Source organism: Manis pentadactyla, chromosome 5 (genome assembly GCF_030020395.1).
Source record: "Manis pentadactyla isolate mManPen7 chromosome 5, mManPen7.hap1, whole genome shotgun sequence".
NCBI lineage: Eukaryota > Metazoa > Chordata > Mammalia > Pholidota > Manidae > Manis > Manis pentadactyla.
This window is the reverse complement of record NC_080023.1, coordinates 162,795,176-162,818,581: the sequence shown is the minus strand read 5'-3', so window position 1 is coordinate 162,818,581 and position 23,406 is coordinate 162,795,176. Positions and strand designations below refer to the sequence as shown.

The window sequence follows — 23,406 nt, the reverse complement described above, 5'->3', positions numbered from 1 at the left end:
GAGGGGAGGGATATGATCAGATAGTCATACATTTTATGCAAGTATCAAAAGTAAGGTAATTTTAACCACACTTGGTATGACTGTTGTGAGATTCCCCCCTAACTTTCTTTTCATCATACCTTCCTTTTAGGGGCCGAGGTGTTGGAGGGGAGCTTTTGGAGTAATCAGGGGCATTTCAGGGATCTAGACAAATGGAAGTTGAGATGTAGTTTGGGTTAATGGGATACAAATAGTGTGTGTGTGTGTGTGTGTGTATACACACATACATATATATTTCATATATAGTATATATGACATAGTACAGGTACCATACTGTAGTATATAGTATAGGTTAAGTGGCTTGTCAGGGTCACCTGGGCATGGGCTGGGCTCCAGATGTTCATCGCCCATACTTTGTGCTCCTTTCTGCCTTCGTGGAGTTGCAGCTGCTCATGGCCAGAGCCCTGGAAGGTGTGGAGGGGCTCTCCGCCCCAGCCCTCCACAGGCTTGCCCCTCCGAGAAGTGTCTATACGCTGGCTGGTGGCACAGGAGACCTCTCCTGTGGGTGAGTCCCCTGGACGCGGGGGGGGACACCGTATAACCCTCCTGACTGCCCTGCTCAGGTGCCGCTCTCTGTCTGCACAGGAAACTCATTGAGCCATTGCTCATGTCTCTCTCTCTGGGCCCAGCCCTTACCCTTCAGTTTTGGGGCTCTTCTAGATGAGAGAGGACCAGGGCATCTGGGGAGAACAGGTTAGAGGGGAAAAAGTCCAAAACAAACCAGTGAGGTATTAAAATACTGTTGATGCCAAGGGTGCAAAGGGCCCGCAAATCGGGCCGCCTTCCCCATTCCCACAGCCCCCGACATCCCTGCTGGCAGGTACTGCCAGGGCTTCCACAGTTTCCCCGCTTCCTCTCACACCCTGCGGCTTTCTCGGGGAGGCCTTGTGGGGGATGTACCTTTCTGGCACTGGGGTGGGTCCACATCGTCTTGCATCCTCTTGGTCAGCGAGAAAATACCGTAGCGCTGTGGCTCCACATTTGTTGTTTCCTTCCTTCCTTTTTCCTTTCCCTCTGTTGCGGTTGGAGGGTTTGATATACGTGCATTTAAACCACCATCTTTCTCACGAATGCTGGTTTTCGGTCTGCTTTTTGCATTGTTACTTTCCCTGGAATCCGTTATTCACCCACAGGTCTGTCGTCCAATCTTATTTTCTTTTCCTCTCACCTTAGGCGGCTTTCTCCTCCTGCTCCGGGGCTGGGTCTCTTTGCGCCCTATTGAGGATGGGTAACATTTTCTAAAGTGTACTTCAGGCCCCTCCTGTAGTAGGTCATTTTTAGGGGTCTTCTCTTCATGTATTCATGATGATTTCTTTCCTTTTCCTCCATATTCCTTTTTAAAATTTACTCACAATGGTATTTTCTTTTCCTGAAGATTTTGTTTTCCAACTGCAGACAGGAGGCAGCACAGAAGAGACCCTCCAAGTGCCTGGAGCTGGCCTTACTCATTAGGGGGCCAGTGTGTTTCTGATCTCGGGGGCTGACACCTGGAAGGAATACATGGACTGCCTAGTTAATTCTAGGCAGATGAGGTTTAACTTTTCCCCCAATATTATAACATGGGAGTAACAAGGGTGGTCTGCCATTGCACTTTTAAATCCACTTCAGTTTCCTCCAGATGCTGGCGATAGTTTTATTGTGAGTCCTTGTTTTCGGTTCTTTTGGAAATGTTTCCTTTTCTGGTGTTTTTAAAGACATGGGAGTGAGGTTTGAGAAACTGCCAGGAGCTTCCAGCCAGATCCGTTTCAAATGTACTATGACTCAGCCAAGGTCACGCAGCCAGCTGCTGGCAGAGCCCAGGCTGTAATGCACGGCTCCTGTCCTCTGGGCATATCCTCAATCTTCCAAGACTTTCTGGTGCTCTTGTCCTGTCAGGGCCTGAGCTATCGTGGGGTTCAGCAAGACGGCTTCATGAGAAGTTCATTTCTGTTGCAAAGAGTTTTAGCTTGAAGTGGAGTCATGCTGGTAAGGGCTGCACTCAGAGGATCTTCTGTGTTGGGTCTTTTAGAGTAAAAAATAAGAGTACGTAGAGCAGAAAGTTGCCAAGTGCTTGCTCCAGGTTGAGAAACCTGTTGTGCTCTGGACAAGAACTCCCAGGCACTGGAGAGGCAGAGAGATGAGGCAACTTCCAGGTACTGGGCCTGATGTTTGTGCTTCAGAGCCTTAGTGATGACTGCCCTGCTAGCTCCTTTTGAAATGTCCATCAAAGGCCACCTCCTTAATTACTGGGAGAGTGCCTGCTTCCCATTTGTGGGTGCCTCTGTCTTGGAGAGCTTAACCTCTCCAGGGAACGAGAGTGTCAGCATTTGAGAGAAAGAGTGCACAGGCTTAGTGGTTTAATGGGAGCACATGCTAGCAAGTCTCTAATTGCAGGTGCCCTAGGCACCATCACTCTATTCCCTGAGACCCCAGAACACACTGAATCCACCTCTCCTACGGGATTGACCCAGTTGTGGCATCCAGATTATTTGAGCTTTAGCTTAGTTGAGGCTCCTTTATGCTCTGTCCTTGAAAACCCCTCATTCCACATTTAATGCCCATTTAATGGGCTGTGGTAGATGAAGCCCAGCTGGCAACCACAGACAGATTTGCCAAAGCTTAACTGTTCTGAGGGAGCTTCTCATACCAACTATACTTATGATAATACTCAGATTTCAATAAATATTTTATTTACACACTTACCAGTATGATGATTTATATAATGCTGGATGCTATTGTTGAGTTTAATTGACTGTATGGAACCCTAGTTTTTACTTTATGTAATTAAATGTTAATCTACTTGTAAAAATTGAGTACATAAACCAATGTCTGTCCACCAGTCCCAGAGATTTCTGAGGCTTTTGTATGGAAGCCATTATGCAACAGAGAGATGATGGCCTTTGGGGGGAGCAACCAGTCAGAATCCATTAAAAAATGTAGGGAACTTGGACCGAGTCTTTCATTTGTTGGATTGTCCACTTCTTCATCTTTAAAATGAGAACGAGTTATTCCTGTATGATGGAATGGTTGTCAAGATTAAGTGAGGTTATGAGGAATGGCTGGCCTGATCCCTGGCAGAGCATAGCCGCTCATGGGTATCACTTTTTACATCCACTTCATGGATGTGTTTACTGAGTACTTACCATGTTCATGGCATTATATCTGACAAGCCAAGGTGGGCACCTTCCTGCTTTATTTTTCTCCATGTTTTCACTGTCAAGTTCCCCCACTAGGACATGAATTCCTTTCAGGAGGGGTACACGGCTGTTAATCCATTATCAGTCTGTGGTGCCCAGAATAATGTCTGGCACACAGTACTAGGCACACAATGTAGGATTAATGAATGACGTGCAAGCATGGGTTGTATTAATTCAGAGAGGATAATAAGGAAGAGTGAGAAATGACCCAATTGGAGATGTTTGCTCGTTTTTTTTTTTTTACATATGAGACATTATGGTCTAGTTGAAAGAGCTTGTGCTTTGAGGTCAGAGTGAAACTCATTCTGTTCCTGACTCTGCTCATTATAAGCTGTGTAGCCTTGAGGAAGTTACTTAACCTCTGTGAGCCTCAGGTTCTGACTCTGCTGAATCATAGTTGAATCCCAAAGAGTAACTCACAGGGCTGCTCTAAGGGAAAATAAAGTAGTGGCTGTAAGGCTCCTGGTACTTCATTGTTCAGAGGTGTAGAGTGGGCACAGAAAGCTGATTTTTACCAAGGTGGAAAGAATTTTAAGCTAGGGAAATCTTGAAATGACCTGCAGATATTCTCTCCTGGGGGTTCTTGATTCCAAAGTGATTGTTACAAGGGTCTGCTCCTTGCGGAGCCAGGTGGTCTCTCCTGAGGTTCCCTGAGCCGGGTCACTGATGGAGCTGAGGTTGGGAGTGTGGCCAAAGGCAGCAGCAGGGCCCAGAGAGCCATGTGCAGACCGTGTGCCTGCACGTGACTCCTGAGTGGAGACCCGGGAAGCTGGCCTCGCTGGGTAGGGCCTGTGCCCCGAAGTGCACAGTGTGCGGATGCTTCTGTTTCTTTTGCCTCTGAAAAAAATTGTATGTTGAAATTAAGTCACTTGCAGAAAAAGAGGTTTTTAGAAAGCCTGATATTCCTGTAGTGATAATGGCATCACTGGTCTTTGGGTAGTGTGGCCCTGTGACTTAAGAATATCATGTTTGGAGTAAGACTGCCTCGGTTCAAACCCCAGTGTAGCCATTTCCTAGCTGGGAGATTCGGGGCAAGTTATTTAACTGGTTCTCAGGTTCACTGTGCACAAGGTGTGGGTAGTAATATTACCTGTGTCTGGGGCTTTTTGAGGGCCACACGGGAGAAGCCATGGGCCTGGCCCAGCACGGTGCTCAGTGCATGGTAAGCACTCCATAGATGCTAGCTGCTGTTGTTATTGTTCCCACTTTACAGATGAGGAAATGGAGGCTCAGAGAATTTTTTGAGACCTGAGGTCTCAAAGGAAGTGCCAGACCTAGGCGTGCACCATGCTCTGAGGCCATCTAACACTGCTGACACCTGTCTGCATGCAACTGCAGTCACAGGTCATGAGGCACCGGTTGTATTTGCCTCAAACATCAGAGTGCTGGGCTCTCTGTAAGTCCTGAGGGTGCCAGGGACATGTGCTTCCTGCCCTGGGGGACTTAGACTGGTGGTGGGAAGACTGAAGTGATACATGTAAATGAGAAAATTACCAATCTCAGTTCCCGGGGGGGCTGAGCCCCCACACCATGCAGCATAAACAAAGCAGTGTGATGGAGAAGGACTGGGGGAGGCAGGAGGCTGTTTCCTAGGAAGGGTCAGAGAGGCTTCTGGGAGAGGTGGCATCAGACTCTGATGTGTAAGGTGCCTGAGCCAGCTGTGCACAGCCACATGGAGCCCTGATGGCAGGGGCGGACAGGCAGGGGGAAGAGCGCGTGCAGAGTCCCCGAGGCCATCAGGAGTGTGGCTGGGGCTTCGGGGGCCTTTGGAAGATGCTATGTCTCCTGCTGGAAGGCAGTGCAAGCCCATCCTTCTCTGTAGAGGAACCTTTACTCGCCTTTTCCCTGACCGGTAAGCCCTGTGGCCATTTCTCTTTTTTCACTGCTCCCTCAAAAGTAAAAACAAAAAAAGCATTGCCGTTGTGGGAGGAAAGATGTGGTGCTGCTCTGGCTCCTGTGTGGGCTGGGCTCTGCCCGGGCCGGGAGGCTGGGCCGCACCCACTTTGCACCCCCTGCAGCCTTCTCCTTCTCAGGCCTGCCTCCCCAGCTGTAAAATCAGGAGCCACCCGGTGACCCCTCCCCTCTCCGAGATGGGGAGCAGTGGAGCCCCTGAATCTGTCCCCAGGCTGTTTCTCAGGGAAAAAAAAGACTTCCTGGGTTGGATGGGGCTGTTTTTCAGGCTGGTAGGCTCTCCCCCGGTCTCCAGACTGAGCCATCTCCACTTTACCTGCAGGCGACCTCTCTCTGCCCCGCCCCGCCCTCCTCTCCTTGGCAGGCTGAAGCTGAGGAGGGCTGACCCCACACACGGGCCACTCCGTTGCTCTTTCCTCTGGCCACACTGGGGTCACGATGCATCACAGCATCCGCTGTGATGTTGCCTGGAGCAGAGATGCCTGCTCCCCTCCATGCTTTCTCAGGTCAGCCTGCAAACTGGTGCCTTGAAGGGCAGGGACATGTGAGAAGACACAGATCTGCCTGCCACGACGCCTGCTGTGGTCTCTTCTGGTACCTGCATGGATGTACAGACTGAGGACCAGGGCAGACCACGGCCAGACACTGGTGTGGGCAGGGGCTCCCCTTTCCAGGGGGTGGCTGGCCCTCCATGGTTCCAGCAACTGTAGCTGGGAACGTGGTGGAGGACACAGTCACTGTCTCATAGGGCTTCAGAAATTGAAGTGCCCTTTGAGAGTGTTTAACTTACCGCCTTCTGTTATATGTGGGGAATCTCTGGCTCTCACGCTTAGGCGATCTGCCCAAGGTCAAACCCTGTAAGTGGTGGATGGAGCTGGAATTCACCGGTAGACTTAAGAGCACATCACAGTGGGCTGCTGATCTATCCAGGATGTGAAGGACCAACTCAGATGGTTTCTTTAAAATGTTTTGTTGATGAGATTATGCAATCTGAATATAACATGTAACATAACTGTCTTTCCCATTTCTAAGTCATACATTTGGATTAAACATTAACAGATCCTTATTTGGCACCCACTATGTGCCAGGCGCTCTTCCATGTCTTTACAAATATTAAATTTATCCACTTTTCATAACAACCCTAACATATGGGCACTATTTCATCCTTCTTTAACAGATGGGAAAATCGAGGCACATAAATAACTTGGCCAAGGTCACACAGCTAACTGAAAAAAGAGTGGCAGAGCTGGGATGCTGGCTCCAGCGTCTGCATTTTTAGCTACTACCTATGTATGTCTCACTGGACAAAGAATACTGCCCACCCTCCATCACGGGCATCCTTGAGGGCCACTAAGCTCATTCAGCTCTCTGGTTTACATATGGAAAAACCGGAGCCCGCAGAGGGAATGAGAGCATTAGATCAGGTCGTAGAATGGCACTATTTCTCTTAGTCCTGTCTTTCTGTTCCACTGAGGTGCCTCAGGAGTCCAAACACGTCTCTGGTCTAGAACACCCAGCAGCAAGTTCATCATTCTCCCTTGAAGTCCTTTTTCTAACTTCCACCTTTGTTGTTTTCATGCCTGGTTTTATTATAATGGGCCAAATTAACCTGAGCTGCTTCACAGAGTCTGTGGGAGAAAGAACCAAATGAGCAGATCAGACAGTTTCCCTGGTCCTTGGGGAATGCCCAAACCGTCAGAGAGACATCATCTTATTTATAATAAATCCACTGTTCAAAGAGCTTTAAAACATTTTTTTTTCTATTAGGAGTATTGTTTCTATCTGTTGAGTCCACGAGTGTTTGACATTGGATGACTTCATAAAACATTATACTAATTGGATTTATTAAAGCAAATAAATCAAACACTAATTGGAACGTGCCCTGCCATTATTTTTGCTTACTGAATTAGATATAATGGTGTGAAGGCCTTCTTATCATATTTGTGCACTTATTTAAACACCCCCCTGGCACACACTTTTGCAAATTCAATTAGATATTCAAGAAAGGAATTCAATTTATGCAAGGCTGGTTTACATTCATTCCGGGGGCAAGACTCGCCTACCCGAGATAGGCTGTTCACGATTAATAAGCCCCACTTAGATACTGCCCTGCCTTCAAAGCATTTGTTGGCACGAGGGTAGAATCTTGATGATTTGGGTACTTTATTGTTAGAATATGTGGGTTTGTAGAGCAGGGCTGGCTTCATGGGTGTGTGGCCCATGCAGTCACTTGGGATCTGGCACTTGGATGGGTCCCATGTTTAGTTATATGCTGTCATGGTCATCTCGAAATTCTTTACCGTTTTTAAGCAGGAGGCTCTGCATTGTAGTTTGGGTGGCACTGGGCCCCACTAATTTTGCAGCTTGACCTACCTTGGAGATTGCCCTGGTTCTCAGACCTTCTGGCTAAGGAAAAAGTTCTTGGTTAGAGAGATTCACAGCTCTGCCCCTGATTGACTGTGTGGTGTTGAGTATCATCTGCTCTGGTCTTAGTTTTCTCATCTGTGACATGGGGTCCTACCCCTTACCTGAAGACCATAGCTATAATGTAGGGGAAGTGCTAACTTAAATCTAGGAAGCTCTTCTGGTTCTCATCACCTTGTATCCTGTGGGCCACGAGTATAGCTTTGGAAGGCAGTGTGAGACATGCTTATTCCTCCATCCTCCAGAAGGATGAAGAAACATTCTACAGCCAAGAAATGGGGAGGTGTCCAGCTGTGATCTCAACCAGACGCAAACACTCAAATAGTGAAACTCAGTACTTCTCTGTGACTGTGTTAAAACTGGAAATTTTTATGGTATTAAAACAAAGGTTGGCACTCTATAGCCTGCAGGCCAACTCTGGACCTTCACTGGTTTTTACACAGCCAGCAAATGAAGAATGGTTTTTATGTTTTTAAATGGTTAGACAAATCAAAAGAAGAATACTGTTTTGTGATATGTGAAAATCATGTGAAATTTGAAGTGCAGTGTCAATAACTATTTATTGGAATGCAGCTGCGCCCACTCTGTCTATTGCTTTTGGCTCTTGTGCTATGATGGTGTTGCGGAGTAGGCCCTGGAGACCAGGGGGCCTACTGAGGTGGGGAGAATTCTCTGATGGCCCCCAAGATTCCTGGCGCCTGGTGTATGTATGCTGTGTAACCCTCTCTCTTGAGTGGGACTGTGGCTAGGACATGTTAGTGACCAAGGTGGAGGCGTTTTGCAGATGTAATTAAGGTCCCAAATCAGTTGACTTCCATTAATCAAAAAGTTGATGATCTTGGAGGGACCTGACTGAATCAGATGATCCCTTAAAAAGGACTGCACCCTGCCCAATGCAAGAGATTTGAGACATGAGAGGGCTTATGGAGGAGGCCACAGGGCCAGGAACTGTGGCTGGCTTCCAGGGGCTGACAGTGGCCCCTCAATGGTGGCCAGCCAGAGAATGCAGACCTCAGTCCTGCAACTATAAGGAACTGAATTCTGCCAAGCACAGGGTGAGCTCCACAGAGGACCCGAGGCCCAGAAACCAGTGCTGTTCCCCTTGACATTATCTTCATGAGGCTCTGAGAAGAGACCCCAACCCAGCCTTGGCTGGACTCCTGACCTGCAGAAACCATGCGATAATGAATAGCTGTTGTTTTAAGTGCCTCAGTTTGTGGTAATTTGTTGTGTAGCTGTAGGAAACCAATACACTTGTAAAGTGAAAGTATTTACTATCTGGGCTCTTAAAGAACATTGGCCAACTGCCAAGTTAAAAAATAATAAAAACCACTAGTATTACATTGCCCTCTCCTGTGCCCATAATCATTTAGTCCTACTACTTCTTGAGTTTGAGTGGCTCCCAAGTGTGAGATCCTAGGCATCGGGGAGGGCCCCATGCACCTTCGTGTTCCCTGCCTGACTTCAAGAACCAGGCTCCATTTCTTCTCCCAGCAGCTGTGGCCTCCACTGTGAGTTATGGGGATAGAGCCTGTTCCCATCCCCTGACCCCCAAGATTGCAGATAGCACCTCGGGCCCAGGCAGCGATTTAGGGGCAGAAGGCCTGCGGGCTGACTCAATGCCATTCTCACAGGGATTGGGGGAGAGCTGAACACCCACCCATTTCCCTGAACCGAACTTCCTCTCAAGGTCAAAGTTGTCACCCCAGTTCTTTGCCATGACAACCTAATATAAGGAGACTGAGCTAGTCTGGGTTCAAAGCCTCTCTTTGCCACTTGTGATTTGTGTGATCTTGGGCTAGTATTTAAATCTTTTTGTGCCTCAGTTTCTTTTCTATAGAATGGGGGACAATGATTGTGTCTGTCTCACGAGGTGATTGTGATAATTAAAGGAGCTGTTGTTGATGAACACATAGCAAGTGTCTGACACATTGTTCAACACCTGACAGAGTGCTGGTTATTGTTACTGTCACTAGTTGGGACGTGTGTCTGTGCGCTAGCTTTCTGTCTACGTCTCTTTGACCTTGCTTGCACCATGATTACCTGGTGCCACTGGTATTGTATCCGTCACCCTTGTACAAACCCTGCTCACAGTTTAATCCTGAGCAGTCTGCCTCTCTTCTGGACCTGTTGTCAATGCCCCCATTTCCCCTCTAATGGCTCCCTGGCCTCCCCACGTCTCATCTCACTCTTTTCCCTTAATTGGAGGCTGGTGGTTTCTCTTTGGTTCATCCGTTAACTTCCCTTCCCTCTCTGGATTCAGGCTTTCCATCTGCACCTGGCCTTTGCTCTTGAAAGGTCCAGCCTAAGTCGGAGCCCCAGATCCCTACCCTGCTGCAAAGCCTTCAAGGGGTTTATCCTGACCCCCAAGAGAAACTCAATGGAAGATAGAGCAGCACCCTCTCTGGGCACCCCAGTATGGCTTCTGTATATGACCATAGGTCCATTTTTTAAATGTTTTATTAAGGTATCAGTGATATACACTCTTATGAAGGTTTCACAAGAGAGACAATGCAGTTATTAGATTCACCCTTATTATTGTGTTCCCCCCCAATACCCCATTGCAGTCACTGTCCATCAGTGTAGTAAGGTGCCACAGAGTTCCTATTTGTCTTCTCTGTGCTACACTGTCTTCCCCGTGACCCCACAAACACCATGTGCACCATTCATCATACCCCACAATCCCCTTCTCCCTCCCTCCCCACCCACCCTCCCCCACTCCTCCCCGTTGGTAACCGCTGGTCTGTTCTTGGAGTCTGTGAGTCTTCTGCTATTTTGTTCCTTCAGTTTTGCTTTGTTATTATACTCCACAAATGAGGGAAATCATTTGGTATTTGTCTTTCTCTGCCTGACTTAATTTCACTGAGCATAATACCCTCTAGCTCCATCCATGTTGTTGCAAATGGTAGGATTTGTTTTCTTCTTATGGCTGAATAGTATTCCATTGTGTATGTGTACCACATCTTCTTTATCCATTCATCTGCTGATGGACACTTAGGTTGCTTCCATATCTTGGCTATTGTAAATAGTGCTGCTATAAACATAAGGGTGCATATGTCCTTTTGAATCTGAGAAGTTGTTTTCTTTGGGTAAATTCCTACAAGTGGAATTCCTGGGTCAAATGGTATTTCTATTTTTAGTTTTTTGAGGAACCTCCATACTGCTTTCCACAATGGTTGAACTAGCTTACATTCCCACCAGCAGTGTAGGAGGGTTCCCCTTTCTCCACATCTTCGCCAACATTTGTTGTTCTTAGTCTTTTCTATGTTGACCATCCTAACTGGTTTGAGGTGATATCTCATTGTGGTTTTAATTTGCATTTCCCTGATAATTAGCGATGTGGAGCATCTTTTCATGTGCCTGTGGCCATCTGAATTTCTTCTTCGGAGAAGTGTCTGTTCATATGTTTCGCCCATTTTTTAACAGGGTTATTTGCTTTTTGAGTATATGAGCACAGGTCCATTTTAAATGTACTCAGCCATCCATTAAAAAATAGATCAAGCAGACTATGAGCTAGATGCTGAATTAAGAAATCTTTGGCATGTCCCTGCTTCCATGGAGCTTTGGGGCTTGGAGCCAGAGGGACATGGTCCTGTGGTCCCGTCTTGCCCTCCTCCCTCCTCCCCAGTGCTAGAGGTGCCCTCCGAGCACGCTGGGGAGGCTGCCGGTGGCCTCTGGGAGCTTCCAGCCGTGTGTGTGCCGGGGAGGGCATGTTCCTGCGGTGCTCATTGTGGCCAATCATGTTAGTTCCTGGACATGTTTGTCAATGTCCTGGCCATGTAGGGCAACTCAAGACAAATTTCTGCTTTTGTTTTCGATGTTTTGTCCCATTTTCTCTCTTCATTTAGCTCCACCACTGGATATCACAGGCACAGCATTCTTTCCTGGTAGCAGTAGGATGAGACTCAGATTCTGTGGTCCCACACAGAGTGTTCCAGGAGGGGCAGGGCTGGTGTCCTGGCTCCACCGCTTCATGCATCTCTGAGCCCAGATATGGTGTCTGTAAAATGGGTGCAATCAAAATGGCAGGGCCTGTGATGAGGGTTCCTTGTTCAGCTGTCAATAAACAAAGGTGTTGCTGTTCCTATGGCTGATGTGATCACTGTTTTTCCCTGAGATCCAAAGCTGGGCATGTCCCTCAGTAGCATTGATGACAGGTTTTCATGTGTAAAATGGAGCAAGAAATGCTTCTCTCTTAGAGCAGAGGTTGACCAATGACAGCCATTGGGTAAAATCTGGTCTGCCACTTGTTTTTGTAAATAAAGTTTTATTGGAACACAGCCGCAATCATTTGTTCACATATTGTCTGCAGCTGCTTTTGCACTACAATGGCAGAGTTGAGTCGTGACAGAGTCGGTGTGGCTGCAAAGCTGAAAATATTCTGGCCCTTTACAGAAAAAGCTTGTTTCTCCCTGTCTTACAGAGCAGTGGTGGCTGGACTTGCCTCCATTCATACACAAACATATACTTGCAGCACTCAAGTACAGTGCCTGGCACATAGTAAAAGCCCTGCAAATCTTTAGCTCCTCTTCTGAATTTAATTCTCTTCAAGGATACACAGGATCATATCTGAGAAATGCAGAGGCAGACACATTTATATTTTTATTGAATTCTATTCATCTCTCATTTTCAAAAGAAGAGCTCATGTTTAAAAAAAATTCTGATTGGCACTATAAACTTTATTTATGCTTTAATGTATCCTAAAGCATGTATCCTGCACTATTTTTACTTCCCTTACAGATGCTGATATGCTACACATTACCAAACCCAAATGGATTTTCAAAATCCAATTTCCTTGCTACAGTTTTCCATTTCTCTTTTGACTTTCTATGCTCGACTCACATCAGAGCATCTGGGGCCTTTACCACATTTTGACCTCAACCTGTGCAGGGAAATAGCTCCTCTGTTCAGGTGCAGGGAAATAATGCTGGGTCCTTGGCCTGCAGCTGCATTGCCCAATCCTCTCACAATTATGTGGGTCTTCCTCAAGGCAGGGTATATGTTCGGAGGCTGAGCCTGACTCCTGAGGTGTGCAGAGGTTTATGAAATTTTTGTTTTATCCCAAAATGATTGTGATGCGGTTGACATCAGTCAGATGGGGCTGCTTACTCCTTGATATGGAACGAGGTGAATGAGTGTCTTTTGGGAATCTCTCCGATCATAAGTCTTCTGCACGTGGCCTGCCACAAACCCTTGCTGAAATGGCTGGGAGCCTCTCCTGTCAGGTGTGTGGCGCTGAGGAATTGCACCAAGACAGATAAACATAATTTTGGAAATAACAAGAGGAACAGCAGTGAGACTCAGGCTCATGGGTCTGGGTGTTTCACGCCCTGGGTCCCGGGGCAGCTCTTCTCCCCCATCCTGCTGCCCGTTGTGGCTCTCCATGGGCAGGCCTTGGGCCGGCAGTGTGACCCTGCATCCCACTGGCTCCCATGAGGCCCCAGTTCTTCCTGAGCCTCTGGAATCCGTAACCGTTACCGCTGAAGGTTCCTTGATCTGTCTTGCACACCAGAAAGTAAAGGCCCAGAAATGAGGAAGGGATGTGAGCTGGAGGGGCTGGGCCCAGCTGGCAGCATCACACTGTGTAATCTTGAGCTCACAACCACTCTCTTCTCAATTGACTGGGTGAGAGGAAAAGAATTCAGGGAGAATTGCTTCAAAAATACTGAGTAAGTGTGTTTCATCTCCTACATAGCTTTTACAACTTATCTCTGGGTCAAGTCAGACCAACAGGGAGAGCTCTAGACTGAATCGTATTAGGCCCCAATGAGTTGCTTTTCCTGAATTGTATGTTCAGGTGATGCTATCACTTTATATTGAGAATGATTATGAGAAATGGAAACACATGACCATGAAATTGGCCATGGACCCCTGGTGTGGATGTTGTTTCAGACAGATATTGCTCATTATGGGATATGCATGGGGTTTCTGTTACCATCACCCCTGTAGAGAAGTTCTTAGGTGATCTATGCACCTGGGATGGTTGTAATTTTCCTGAGAAAGTTAGCTTTTATGGTATGAACACAGAGTATCCAGTATCTGAACAGATTTTCCTTTTTCTGTTAGCCAGTGGAAGCTCTGAGCCAAATATGTAACTCCCTCCCAAGGTGGACTTGGAGGAAACGCAGAGTGGTCCTGCAGCTCCCCTTCTGTCCTGCTTGTCTTTTGTTTCCTGTTTTCTGGTTGCTTTTGGCCATCGTGCTTCATATACTCTGTTTCCTGCTTCTGTGCTCATCAGCTATTGTGGCTGGACTAGGGTTTATAGTGGATAGACCAGTGCCCAGTTAGCCTCCTTTGAATGCAGTCCCATGAGCTTCAACACATCTCTAGGGAAGTGTTATTTGAATTGCATGTTATGCGTGTTTGTGTGGTTGTCTTTCCCTCTACTTCGCAAACTATGTGAGAGTAAGAATCATATCTGTCAATTCTGTGCCCCTGCAGAGAACCTGTAAAAAAGATCTGAAGTGGTAAGTGATTCTAGGATGATCAAAGAATGGATTCGAATGGGTGAGACCCAATCACTTTGGAAGCCCTTTATCTGCTTGATCCCTTTCATGACTTGTAAGTGAAAAACTTGGACTTTGGTTTTGGGGAATACTCTCTCTGGTCTCTTAGAAAGAGTGTGGGCTCTGTGATTAGGCCACCAGGGATTTAATCTTGGCTCTAACACTTCCATTCTGTGTGACCTGAGCAGGTCACTTAACACTGCAATGCATCAATTACCTTGCACTTAAATTAGAGATAAGAAAAATCTACATCACACAGTTGTAGGGATTAAGTGAAAACAAATGAGATAGATCATGCAATCAGTGCCTAGTATATTGCCTGGCATGGAGCAAATGCTCCAGAGACCATGCTTCTTATACTAGGCAGGATGTGCATGGTTCTGCTATGGTAACAACTAACCCCCAAGATGTCAGTGGCATAAGACAAGAAAGGTTGGTGTTTTGTTTCTGATAAGTTGAATGCTGATACCACTAGTCAGGCAGCTCTCTGGGTAGCTCTCCTCCAAAGAGTATTTCATTAGATCCAGACAACTCTTTTCCTTTGATGCCACCTTCAACTACAGCTTTGAAGGTCCTCACAGCAGGGGCAGGTGAGAAGGGTTGCTTGTAAGAGGTTATTTTTATGGGCTAGTCTGGCAGATGGGGGATATTGATTTGTTACTCATTTCTAGGGTTTACCACATGGTCTTCCCCAGATGCAAGGTGGCCTGGGAACAGCGTCCTTGTGTGCGTGAGAGAAGACCCAGTGCCATACACACAGCATTGTGTTGCCACACTTTCCTTCTCTAGCCCCGGAGGCTGAGCTCAGTTAGGATGCGCAGTTAGTTCTCCCGAGGCTGCGGGTTCCCCTAGCATATTAGGCTCTGTTGTCTATGGCATCGATCTGACTAATTTATATCCTACATGGCAAAAGCAATGGAGTGAGAGGAGGGGGCCCTCTCAAGAGCAACTGGCGCTGCTCCTGCTGCTTCTTAAGTTGTAAATGGTGTGTGTTGTGCTTTCATATACGGGATGTTCACCGCTGTTCTGGTTAGAGAAGGTTTATAGAAGTGATTTTGGGAGGATCATTTGAAATTTGTCAGACAGGCAATGTAGGGATGGAGCTTTCTGGATAGAAGTGGCAAGTATGAGACTAGAAGAGCAGGTCAAGGACAGGAGACCACTCTGGGCTCACTGTTAGCCACATATAGCTTTGTCTGTGTTAGGAGTTCCATCAGCATTTATTGGTTCATTCATTCAACAAATATTTATTAGGTTCCTACTATGTGCCAGAGCTATTCCCAGCCAACCTGAAGCTTACTGTCTAGTGGAAGCCGGTTGATTGCCTCCCTCCTTGCCATTCAGAGGCCATCCTTCTCCCCTATATCTGGGGTAAAGTCTCTTCTCTCATCTCCTAACCTCTCCTCTTGTCTCCTTCCTTCCATCCTTGCCTTTTGACCCTTGTCAATGCACACCGGTCAGCTCCCCAGAGCACCAGTGACACATGGCTGTCACGTGTAACTAGCTCTCACTGAAGAGTCGGGTGTCATGGACAGACAGGACAGGGAACCATTTCCAGCTCATAATCAGAAAGGCTTCCCAGACCACTACAATCTAGCAGGCCACCCCCTACCTGTAGTCTTCCTAACACAAGACCGACGTGTGAGAGTATTCCTTTGTTTGCTTGGTACTGTCAGTCTGTCTCACTAAATAGTGAGAACAGACCCCTTTTATAAACCACTGTATAGCCAGGACCTGGTACTCTGTTTTATCTACATTCAATTAAATAGTTGTTCAATTAAAGCATGAATAAATGAGATCAAACAGATTTTTTAGTTTTTACCAATGCATCAGCCACTTCCCATCATAGGAAATTTCTCACTAGCCATCACCTTCTGTAGGTTTCTGCTTGTCATTGTGTTTCTTGGACTTCTCTCTCCCTCTCCTCTCCTTTTCTCTCTAGGTGTCCACATAAACATCCCAGGTTCCAGTTACTTTATAGGGCAGAGTTATAAATACTCTCAGCTCAAGCCCCAGCCTCTGCCTAAACAGGTGTAGCCCTCCTTCCCCTTGCTGACACTCATTGGGGGGCGAATGGCCAGCTCTTCTGGATTTCCAGGCACAGCAAGAAAGGAAAGTGGAGAAAGCTTTGATACAACAGGTTTTCTTCAGTGTGTTGTGACCATATTCTGTACCAGATCTGTCTATAGGACTTCCACCATCATAAGCAGAGGAAATCCCAGGTCTGGGGTGCAGAGAAGGGATTCTGTCCTTTGCAGCTCATGGAGATGATGGTATGATGTGACATGAAGCTACAGACACAGGCAGGGGCTAGTGAGGGGTGGCTCCTGCATGGGGATCAGAGCCAGAGGTGGAGCTAGGGAAGGATGGCTCCCTCATAGACCGGAGCCAGAGGCGGGGCCAGGAAGGGATGGCTCCCCATAGGGACTGGAGCCAGAGGCGGGGCCAGGAAGGGAAGGCTCCCCATAGGGACTGGAACCAGAGGCAGGGCCAGGAAGGGATGGCTCCCCCATAGGGACCGGAGCCAGAGGCAGGGCCAGGAAGGGAAGGCTCCCCATAGGGACTGGAGCCAGAGGCGGGGCCAGGAAGGGATGGCTCCCCGTAAGGACCAGAGCCAGAGGCAGGGCCAGGAAGGGACGGCTCCCCATAGGGACCGGAGCCACACACCGAGGATAGGGAGGGATGTCTTCTGTGTGGGGATCAGAGCTGCAGGCTGGGGGGTAGGGAGGGATGGCTCCTTTATGGGGATCAGAGCCACTTTTGGATGCATGATGGGAGTTTAAGGGAGGGAGATGGTGATGAGAAGAGATCTGAGTGTTAAGGAGACAGGAAAGGGGCCGTGGAAAGGTGGTCTGGGATGTGAGGCTGGGCCTGGGAGAGCAATCAGGAGGCTGCTGGGGAACTCAGCCCTGGTGCTGCCTCTGCATCCTGCGGGACCGCCTGGGCTGTGCTTCCGCCTGCTCTCTGTCCGTGTGGACGCTTGCATCCCTCAAAGCCCCAACTGGTTCTCCTCCTCCAGGATGCTCTGGGTCACTGTTTCTCTGGACAGCCCAGCTTTTCCTAGTTGGAGCCCTGGTTCTTCCTCCCTCATTCAACCCCACATCTCTCCTTGTTACCTGGAGGGGACTTAGAGCCTATAGCATATGCTCAGTAAATCCTCATTGAAATGGAATTGACACAACTCATTGTAAAAGGGTGGATGGCTTGTAATTAATTTGAGGTTCAAGGGTAATGTTTTACACACTATCAGCATGGACTTTATTATCTGCCATTATCTTTTGCATGATTGTCAAGTTTACGAATGTGATTTTCGCTCTATGAAACATGGCTTTTCAAGAATTGCTTTCATAGGGAAGGGGGTGGATATTGAGAATTCTGCACCAGTTGCGTTCCACATGTTACTCCCCCTCCTCCTCACGGTATTTTCTGTCAGGTGGAGCCTTCCCTCCATGTTACAGGTGAGGAAACTGAGGCCCAGAAGCCTCTGCCTGAGCCCACCCGGATTTGCCGAGCTGTGGTTCGTGTCTAGTGCGGCTGGCCTCCGAAGCAGTGCTCTGTCTGCTGCATGCAGCATCTCTCCACGTTGCAGGAAGTCAGTACAGAGGCATGCCTCCGCATTCATTGTTCCTACTTAGACTGAGACGTTGCTGTTTACTTTGTCAGGGAGGAAGATGGGAGTCAGTGTTACTAGCCTTATTAATGTTTTAAATAGAGGGGCCTGCAGATGCCAGCACCTTTGCTGAGAGCACCAAAGCAAATATAAAAATCCAATTTGCTTGCCTTTTTTTTTTTATCCCCTCCAGAGTTTAACATTCAGAGCTATAAATGAAGAGCCGATGAGACAGGGGTAATGAACCAAGCCTCAGACCTGAGGATGTGTTTACCCATATCTCTTTTATCTGCAGGTGGCTGTGCCTTTGATGAGCACTACAGCAACTGTGGTTATAGCGTGGCCCTGGGGACCAATGGTTTTACCTGGGAGCAGATTAACACGTGGGAGAAACCAATGCTGGACCCAGCGGTGCCCACAGGTATGTGACCCACCGTGTTTGAGACCATGGTGGAGATGGCTAGCTCTTATGGGGACTTGTGGGCAAATACTTCCTATGGCTTGAGCTGTCTGAGAGGGCCATGGAAGGCTTTGTTGGTAGTAAGCCCCCCATCCCCAGAAGTATTAGTACCAATGCTGAGTGAATTCTTAAGGATGTGGTAGGAATCACACATCACCTGGATTTAAGGACCTTTAGAATTTCTTTTAGCTTTGAGATCTTTAGCTACAAGCAGAACATCCCTGGGTTTGCTGGGGAGCTTGGTAACAGTGGGATTTGGGGGAAGGAAAGAACTGAAGAATGGGGTCATTCCTTTCCTTCCAGGCCACATAGATACAGCTTGTGCATATGTAGGGGAATCTCCACTGTCCGAATAGTACTCAAAAGTTTATGTCCTGACATCCTGAATGCCAAGCTTATCCTTACCCAGTGGTGCTAAAGGCCTAAGGAAGCTCGTGATGGGTACCTGGGTGAGACGGGCCTGTGAGAATTACTCCTGATGTGTTCTGGGGGAGGTATGGTTGGGGGATGTTCTCAGGGAGAGCACATTTATGGTGGCATGTGCCTCGGTGAGCTGAGTATTGAAGAGGCTTACGGGTGACACTAACCAGGAAGAGCGATGCTCTGGGAACATTAAGATCACCTCTTTGGACAATGTGGTCTCAAGTGCAGTTGGAAAGACAATCGGCTGCTGGGGAGGGGAGATCATTCCCTGGGGTTCCTCCTGACCAGGGACTCTCTCCAACGCATATACTGTCCTGTTTTTTTATGAACCCTTCCTGGCGCTCTTTCTCACTCTGGTCATTAAATGCTGGAGATCTTCAGGTTTGCTCTGTACTCTGTTCATGTGTATTAGTCAGGGTTCTCCAGAGAAATAGAGCCAGTAGGAGTGAGAGAGAGATACATATGAGGAGGTTTATTATAAGAACTGTCTCACACGGTTATGGAGGCCGAGAAGTCCCATGTTCTGCTGTCTGTGAGCTGGAGAACTGGAGGGCCAGCGACGTAATGAGCTGGAGTGTGAGGGCCTGAGAATCGGAGGGCTGGGGCTGGAGGCCCTAGACCCAGGAGGGCCTCTGTCTGACGGCAGGAGAAGATGGGCACCCCTACCTCCAGCAGGCAGCGGACTCACCCTTCCTCTGCCTTTTCTCCCGCTCAGGCCCTCAGGGGTTGGATCATGTCCACCCACAATCAGGGTGTGTGTGCCTATCTGCTTTACTCAGTTTGCCAATTCAAATGCTAATATGTTCTGGAAATACCTTCATAGACGTACTCAGAAACAGTGTTTTACTAGCTCTTCGGGCATCCCTTGGCCCCAGTCGAATGGACATGTAAGATTAACCGTTACACCACGGGTGGCCTCAGCTACTCCTATGGCTTCAGCTGCCGTGAGAAATCTCTGACGAACTCCAGACCTACATGACCCCCTGCCCGGCTGCCAGATCTTTTTGGCTGTCTGTGGGGAGACGGATTTTCCAGGATGCCAGTAAGCTGGAAGCAGAGAAGATGCTCAGGGATGTCTGGGTGAGGGTATGACCTGTGTGGCCTCACTGACCTTGTCTCCAAAGCAGGAGGCTATTGGATGACTCTGCATAGTTCCTGCATAAATTGTTTGTATAACATTAGGATCTGGTGTAGATCCTGGCCTCATGTATAATAAAACTGTGCTATGATACAAAACTGAGCTTAAGACCTGGTAAGATCTTACTTTGCATGAGCAGAGTTACCAATAACTACACATGCCCATCAGGAAGGTGACTAAGGGACAAGCTCTATGCCTGTTGTCCCATCATAATTTTTAACAATGCTGATTTTACTCTCAAAGGTATCTCGGTTTCGATAACAGAATCACTCATTCACTCTCTGGGGACTCCAGGAGTCCAGAGCACCTGCGCCAAAACATAACTACACCTGCTTTGCTTTGTTTGGCCATCTTTGATGTTGGCCAAATGCATCAGATCTTACTGTATTTATGTGTGTGTGTTTGTTTACATGCACACGTATCTTCTTTCTGCCTGCCTTTCACCCACCTGGAGCCCTATAGAGTATTGCAGGCTCTCCAAACTCAACATTCCCTAAACTGAACCTGATTCATCTAACCTCCCTCCCTGTCCACTCCTGAGGGTTCCGTGTCTTAGGAAAAGCCACTCTCCATGGAATCTTTTCTTCCACCCTGTTCTCTTGCAGTCCTCTTCATATCTCAGCTTAAACATCTTTTCCTTTGGACAGCTCTCCCTGCATACTCCTGTCTGGGTCTGCTCTCTCTGCAAATGTTTCCCATCCTGCCCTGCACTTTCCTTCAGTAACATGCATCACAGCAGATATTATTTGTTCAATGCATGTTTTACCCCCAGATGAGAAGCTCTGTGTGAATAGGAACCATGACAATCTTGTTCACAGCTTTATCTTCAGTGCTTAGTATGGTGCACGACACATAGTGTATACTAAATAATATTTTGTCGGATGATTGCATGGATGGATGGGCATATAGTGTTTATCAAGTGTTTTTTAAATGGTGAATGATAAACATTTTTAAAAAGCCTTTCAGCCCTCTATAATCACAAATTTTGAAGCATTGCTACTATCCTTCCGTTTTACAGATCAGAAAACCAAGGACCTAAGAAACTGAGTGACATTGTTGCTTTTCCCACCATGCCACTCTCTCTTCCCAAAGGAACAACTCTTGCTTCTAATCTTAATTTTTCTCAGCCCCTCATTATGGCCAAGTGTCATTTCTTAAATATTGAATTGTGCTAATACAGTCTTCTGAGCTTTTCTAAATAGAGGCATTTGATAATGATCACTGAAATTATTCCGTCATGATGCGCCTGTGGATTTCAGTGGCTCTGTGTGCTTGGGCAGAGAGGCATGAAAGTGAATTTGGATGAAGCGAAATTCTTCTTTTTTCATGGGCAAAAGCTGGAATCTTACTTCTCCTTCTGTGAAGCCAGCGGTTGCCTTCCTTTTGGAATCCAGTTTGAGTCTATTTATTGACATGTTCCACGACCTTTTGCTGCTCCCCTTCTGTGTGGCAAGCTCTGTGCTAGACTGAGTAAATCAGACCATGTCATTTTGTCACTTAATCCCCATGCTGACTTCTCTTGGCACCTGAGATGAAATCTGAGCCTGCAAGGTCCTGCATGATTTCGTGTCTTTTCCAAGCCCTGTTTCTTCTCAAAATGCCCCCCACACACTTGTCATGTTTCAGCTCCTTGGAGACTGAAGGACTGTCAGATTCTTCCCTGGCTCAGGACATTTGCACATGCTGTCCCCTCCCACTGGAAGAATTTTCTCCACTCTTTACTCGGCCAGTTTCTTCAGGTCTCAGCCCAAGTGCCTGAGATCTCAGGGAGGTCACCATTTATTTCTCTCTCTAAGGAAAGGTGCCCTCATTATTCTTGCACATAGCATCCTGTTAGTATCTTTCAAAGTCCCCATCATAGACATGTTTACGGGCCAGCTAGATCCAAGCCAGGTGACTCTGGAGCCCAAATCCTTCTGTCTCAGGTTCCTCATTTTTAACATGGGAGCCAGGGTGAAAGTTAAATGGGATGACGGCTGTGTGAGTGTGAAGTGCCTGCACATAGTAGGGCTTAATCAGGGCATGCCATTTTTTGCTGTTTTTTAGAGTCACTGGGACTGGAAGTCTATGTTTTCCTCTGTTGTTTACAGTCTCTGGTACTATAAGTCTAAGCCCTCCTTAGAACCTTGTCCCCTTCTTCAAGCTCACCTGACTGCAGGTGCTGCTTTGCCTGGGTGACCCACCCAGCAGGTGGCCTGCTGTGGGCTCCTGATGGGTCTAGAGAGGCTTTCCCATGTCCGGGACACATGTTACACTGAGGGCTTCCACACCGCCTCTGTCTCAGCTCTCTGAATTCAGAGCTGTGCACAACCACTGCCAGACTCTTTGCCCCCTCCCTCTCCATGGGAAAAGCCCTTGGTTAGCATTCCAGGCTGCAGACCTGGGTTGGCCCCCACATCACCTTGTTGGGGCTGTCATAGAGGAATAGGGGTTCTACCCCCACAGAGCCTCTCTCTGACCCTCTATATTGTCCATGGAATGAACTGCAGCTCCTGTTGATGCCTGGCTCTGCCTTCCCCAGCCTGGGCACGAGTTCTTCATGCCCACCCTGGGGTACAGCCAGGGCCCATAGGGAGGGTCTCCTGGAGGCTGAAGGGAGATACAAGGGATGCAAGTGTCCTTTTAAAAGGGCAGAAGCCAGAGGCAGTTGGACTTGAGAGGTCGCCTATTTCCTTCTAATGCTTGTAGGATATTATTTTAACTGTTGGATTGGATAGGGTTGAATCTCAGGCTGAGAACCTAGGTGCGTAAGATGTGCATTATAACTTAAATCTGACCCTGAATGTCCAGGGAGCTAGACATTAAATTTTATGTCTATGATTGGGGCTTCCCTTTCCCTAGGGGTCTATAGATGTCCTGGGGACTTAAACGGGCCATTGGGCTTGCATTCAAGAAGCCTAGTGTGCTTCCTCTGTGGTCCCTTTGCTCCAGTCATTCTGCTGCTGCTTTCTTGGGCTTGGGGCTCTTGTCCTGAGTCCAGCCATCCCAAGTGCATCACCCAGCATCCCTCCTTGGGGGGCCCTGCCACAAAGCAGTGTGGGACCGGTAGACCCATCCCCTCCCCTTCCCAGTGTGCAAGAATACCCCTTCTCACCTCCTTAGCCCTCAAAGGCACAGCCCTCTTGGCTTAGCCCTTCTCAGACACACAGCGTAATCTCTCCAATAAGTTTAGACTTAAGGAAAAAAAACAAAAGAGGAAGGAAGGAACCCCTGACTTCAAACATCTTCTCTCCATCCGGCACAAATTAATAGAGCAGAGAAACAGAAAGAGCCTAGTTAGTTACCTGATTGGAAGGGGCAGGTGTTGGGAAAAATACACACAAGCACACAGACAGGAAGATTTCATCCAGCCAGCCTGCCATGGAAACAGGTGCAGCATCCAGGGTGGTCCTGGGCTTTCCCTTCCTGCCGCCAGACCCTGGGCTTTGGGTGTGTGCCTGCTTTGCTCTCACTGCTGATATTTACAGAGAGAAGGTTGGCATCTGTTATGGGTTGAATTTTGTCCTCCAAAAAGATAATAGGAAGTCCTAACCCCTGGCACCTGTGAATGGGACCCTGTTTGGAAATAAGGTCTTTACAGATGTAATCAAGTTAAGGTGATATTGTGCTGGTCATACTGCGCCCTTGTACAATATGGCTGGTGGAGGAGAGACCCACGAATACTCAGGGCAGGAGGCCATGTGAAGACAGAGGCAGAGACTGGGGCTACTCATTTGCAG

The 23,406-nt window shown here is 47.7% G+C and overlaps 1 protein-coding gene across 16 annotated transcripts in view; it reads left to right on the top strand.

Annotated features, from left to right (window-relative positions):
* The window catches only part of PTPRT (protein tyrosine phosphatase receptor type T), a 1,028,419-nt gene that overhangs the window by 240,383 nt on the left and 764,630 nt on the right, over positions 1-23,406 (top strand). For all 16 annotated transcript variants that reach the window (XM_036902260.2, XM_036902256.2, XM_036902251.2 and 13 more), the window contains exon 2: positions 17,962-18,087. In XM_036902260.2, coding sequence (XP_036758155.2) covers positions 17,962-18,087 — 126 coding nt within the window. The remainder of the gene's footprint in view (positions 1-17,961; positions 18,088-23,406) is intronic.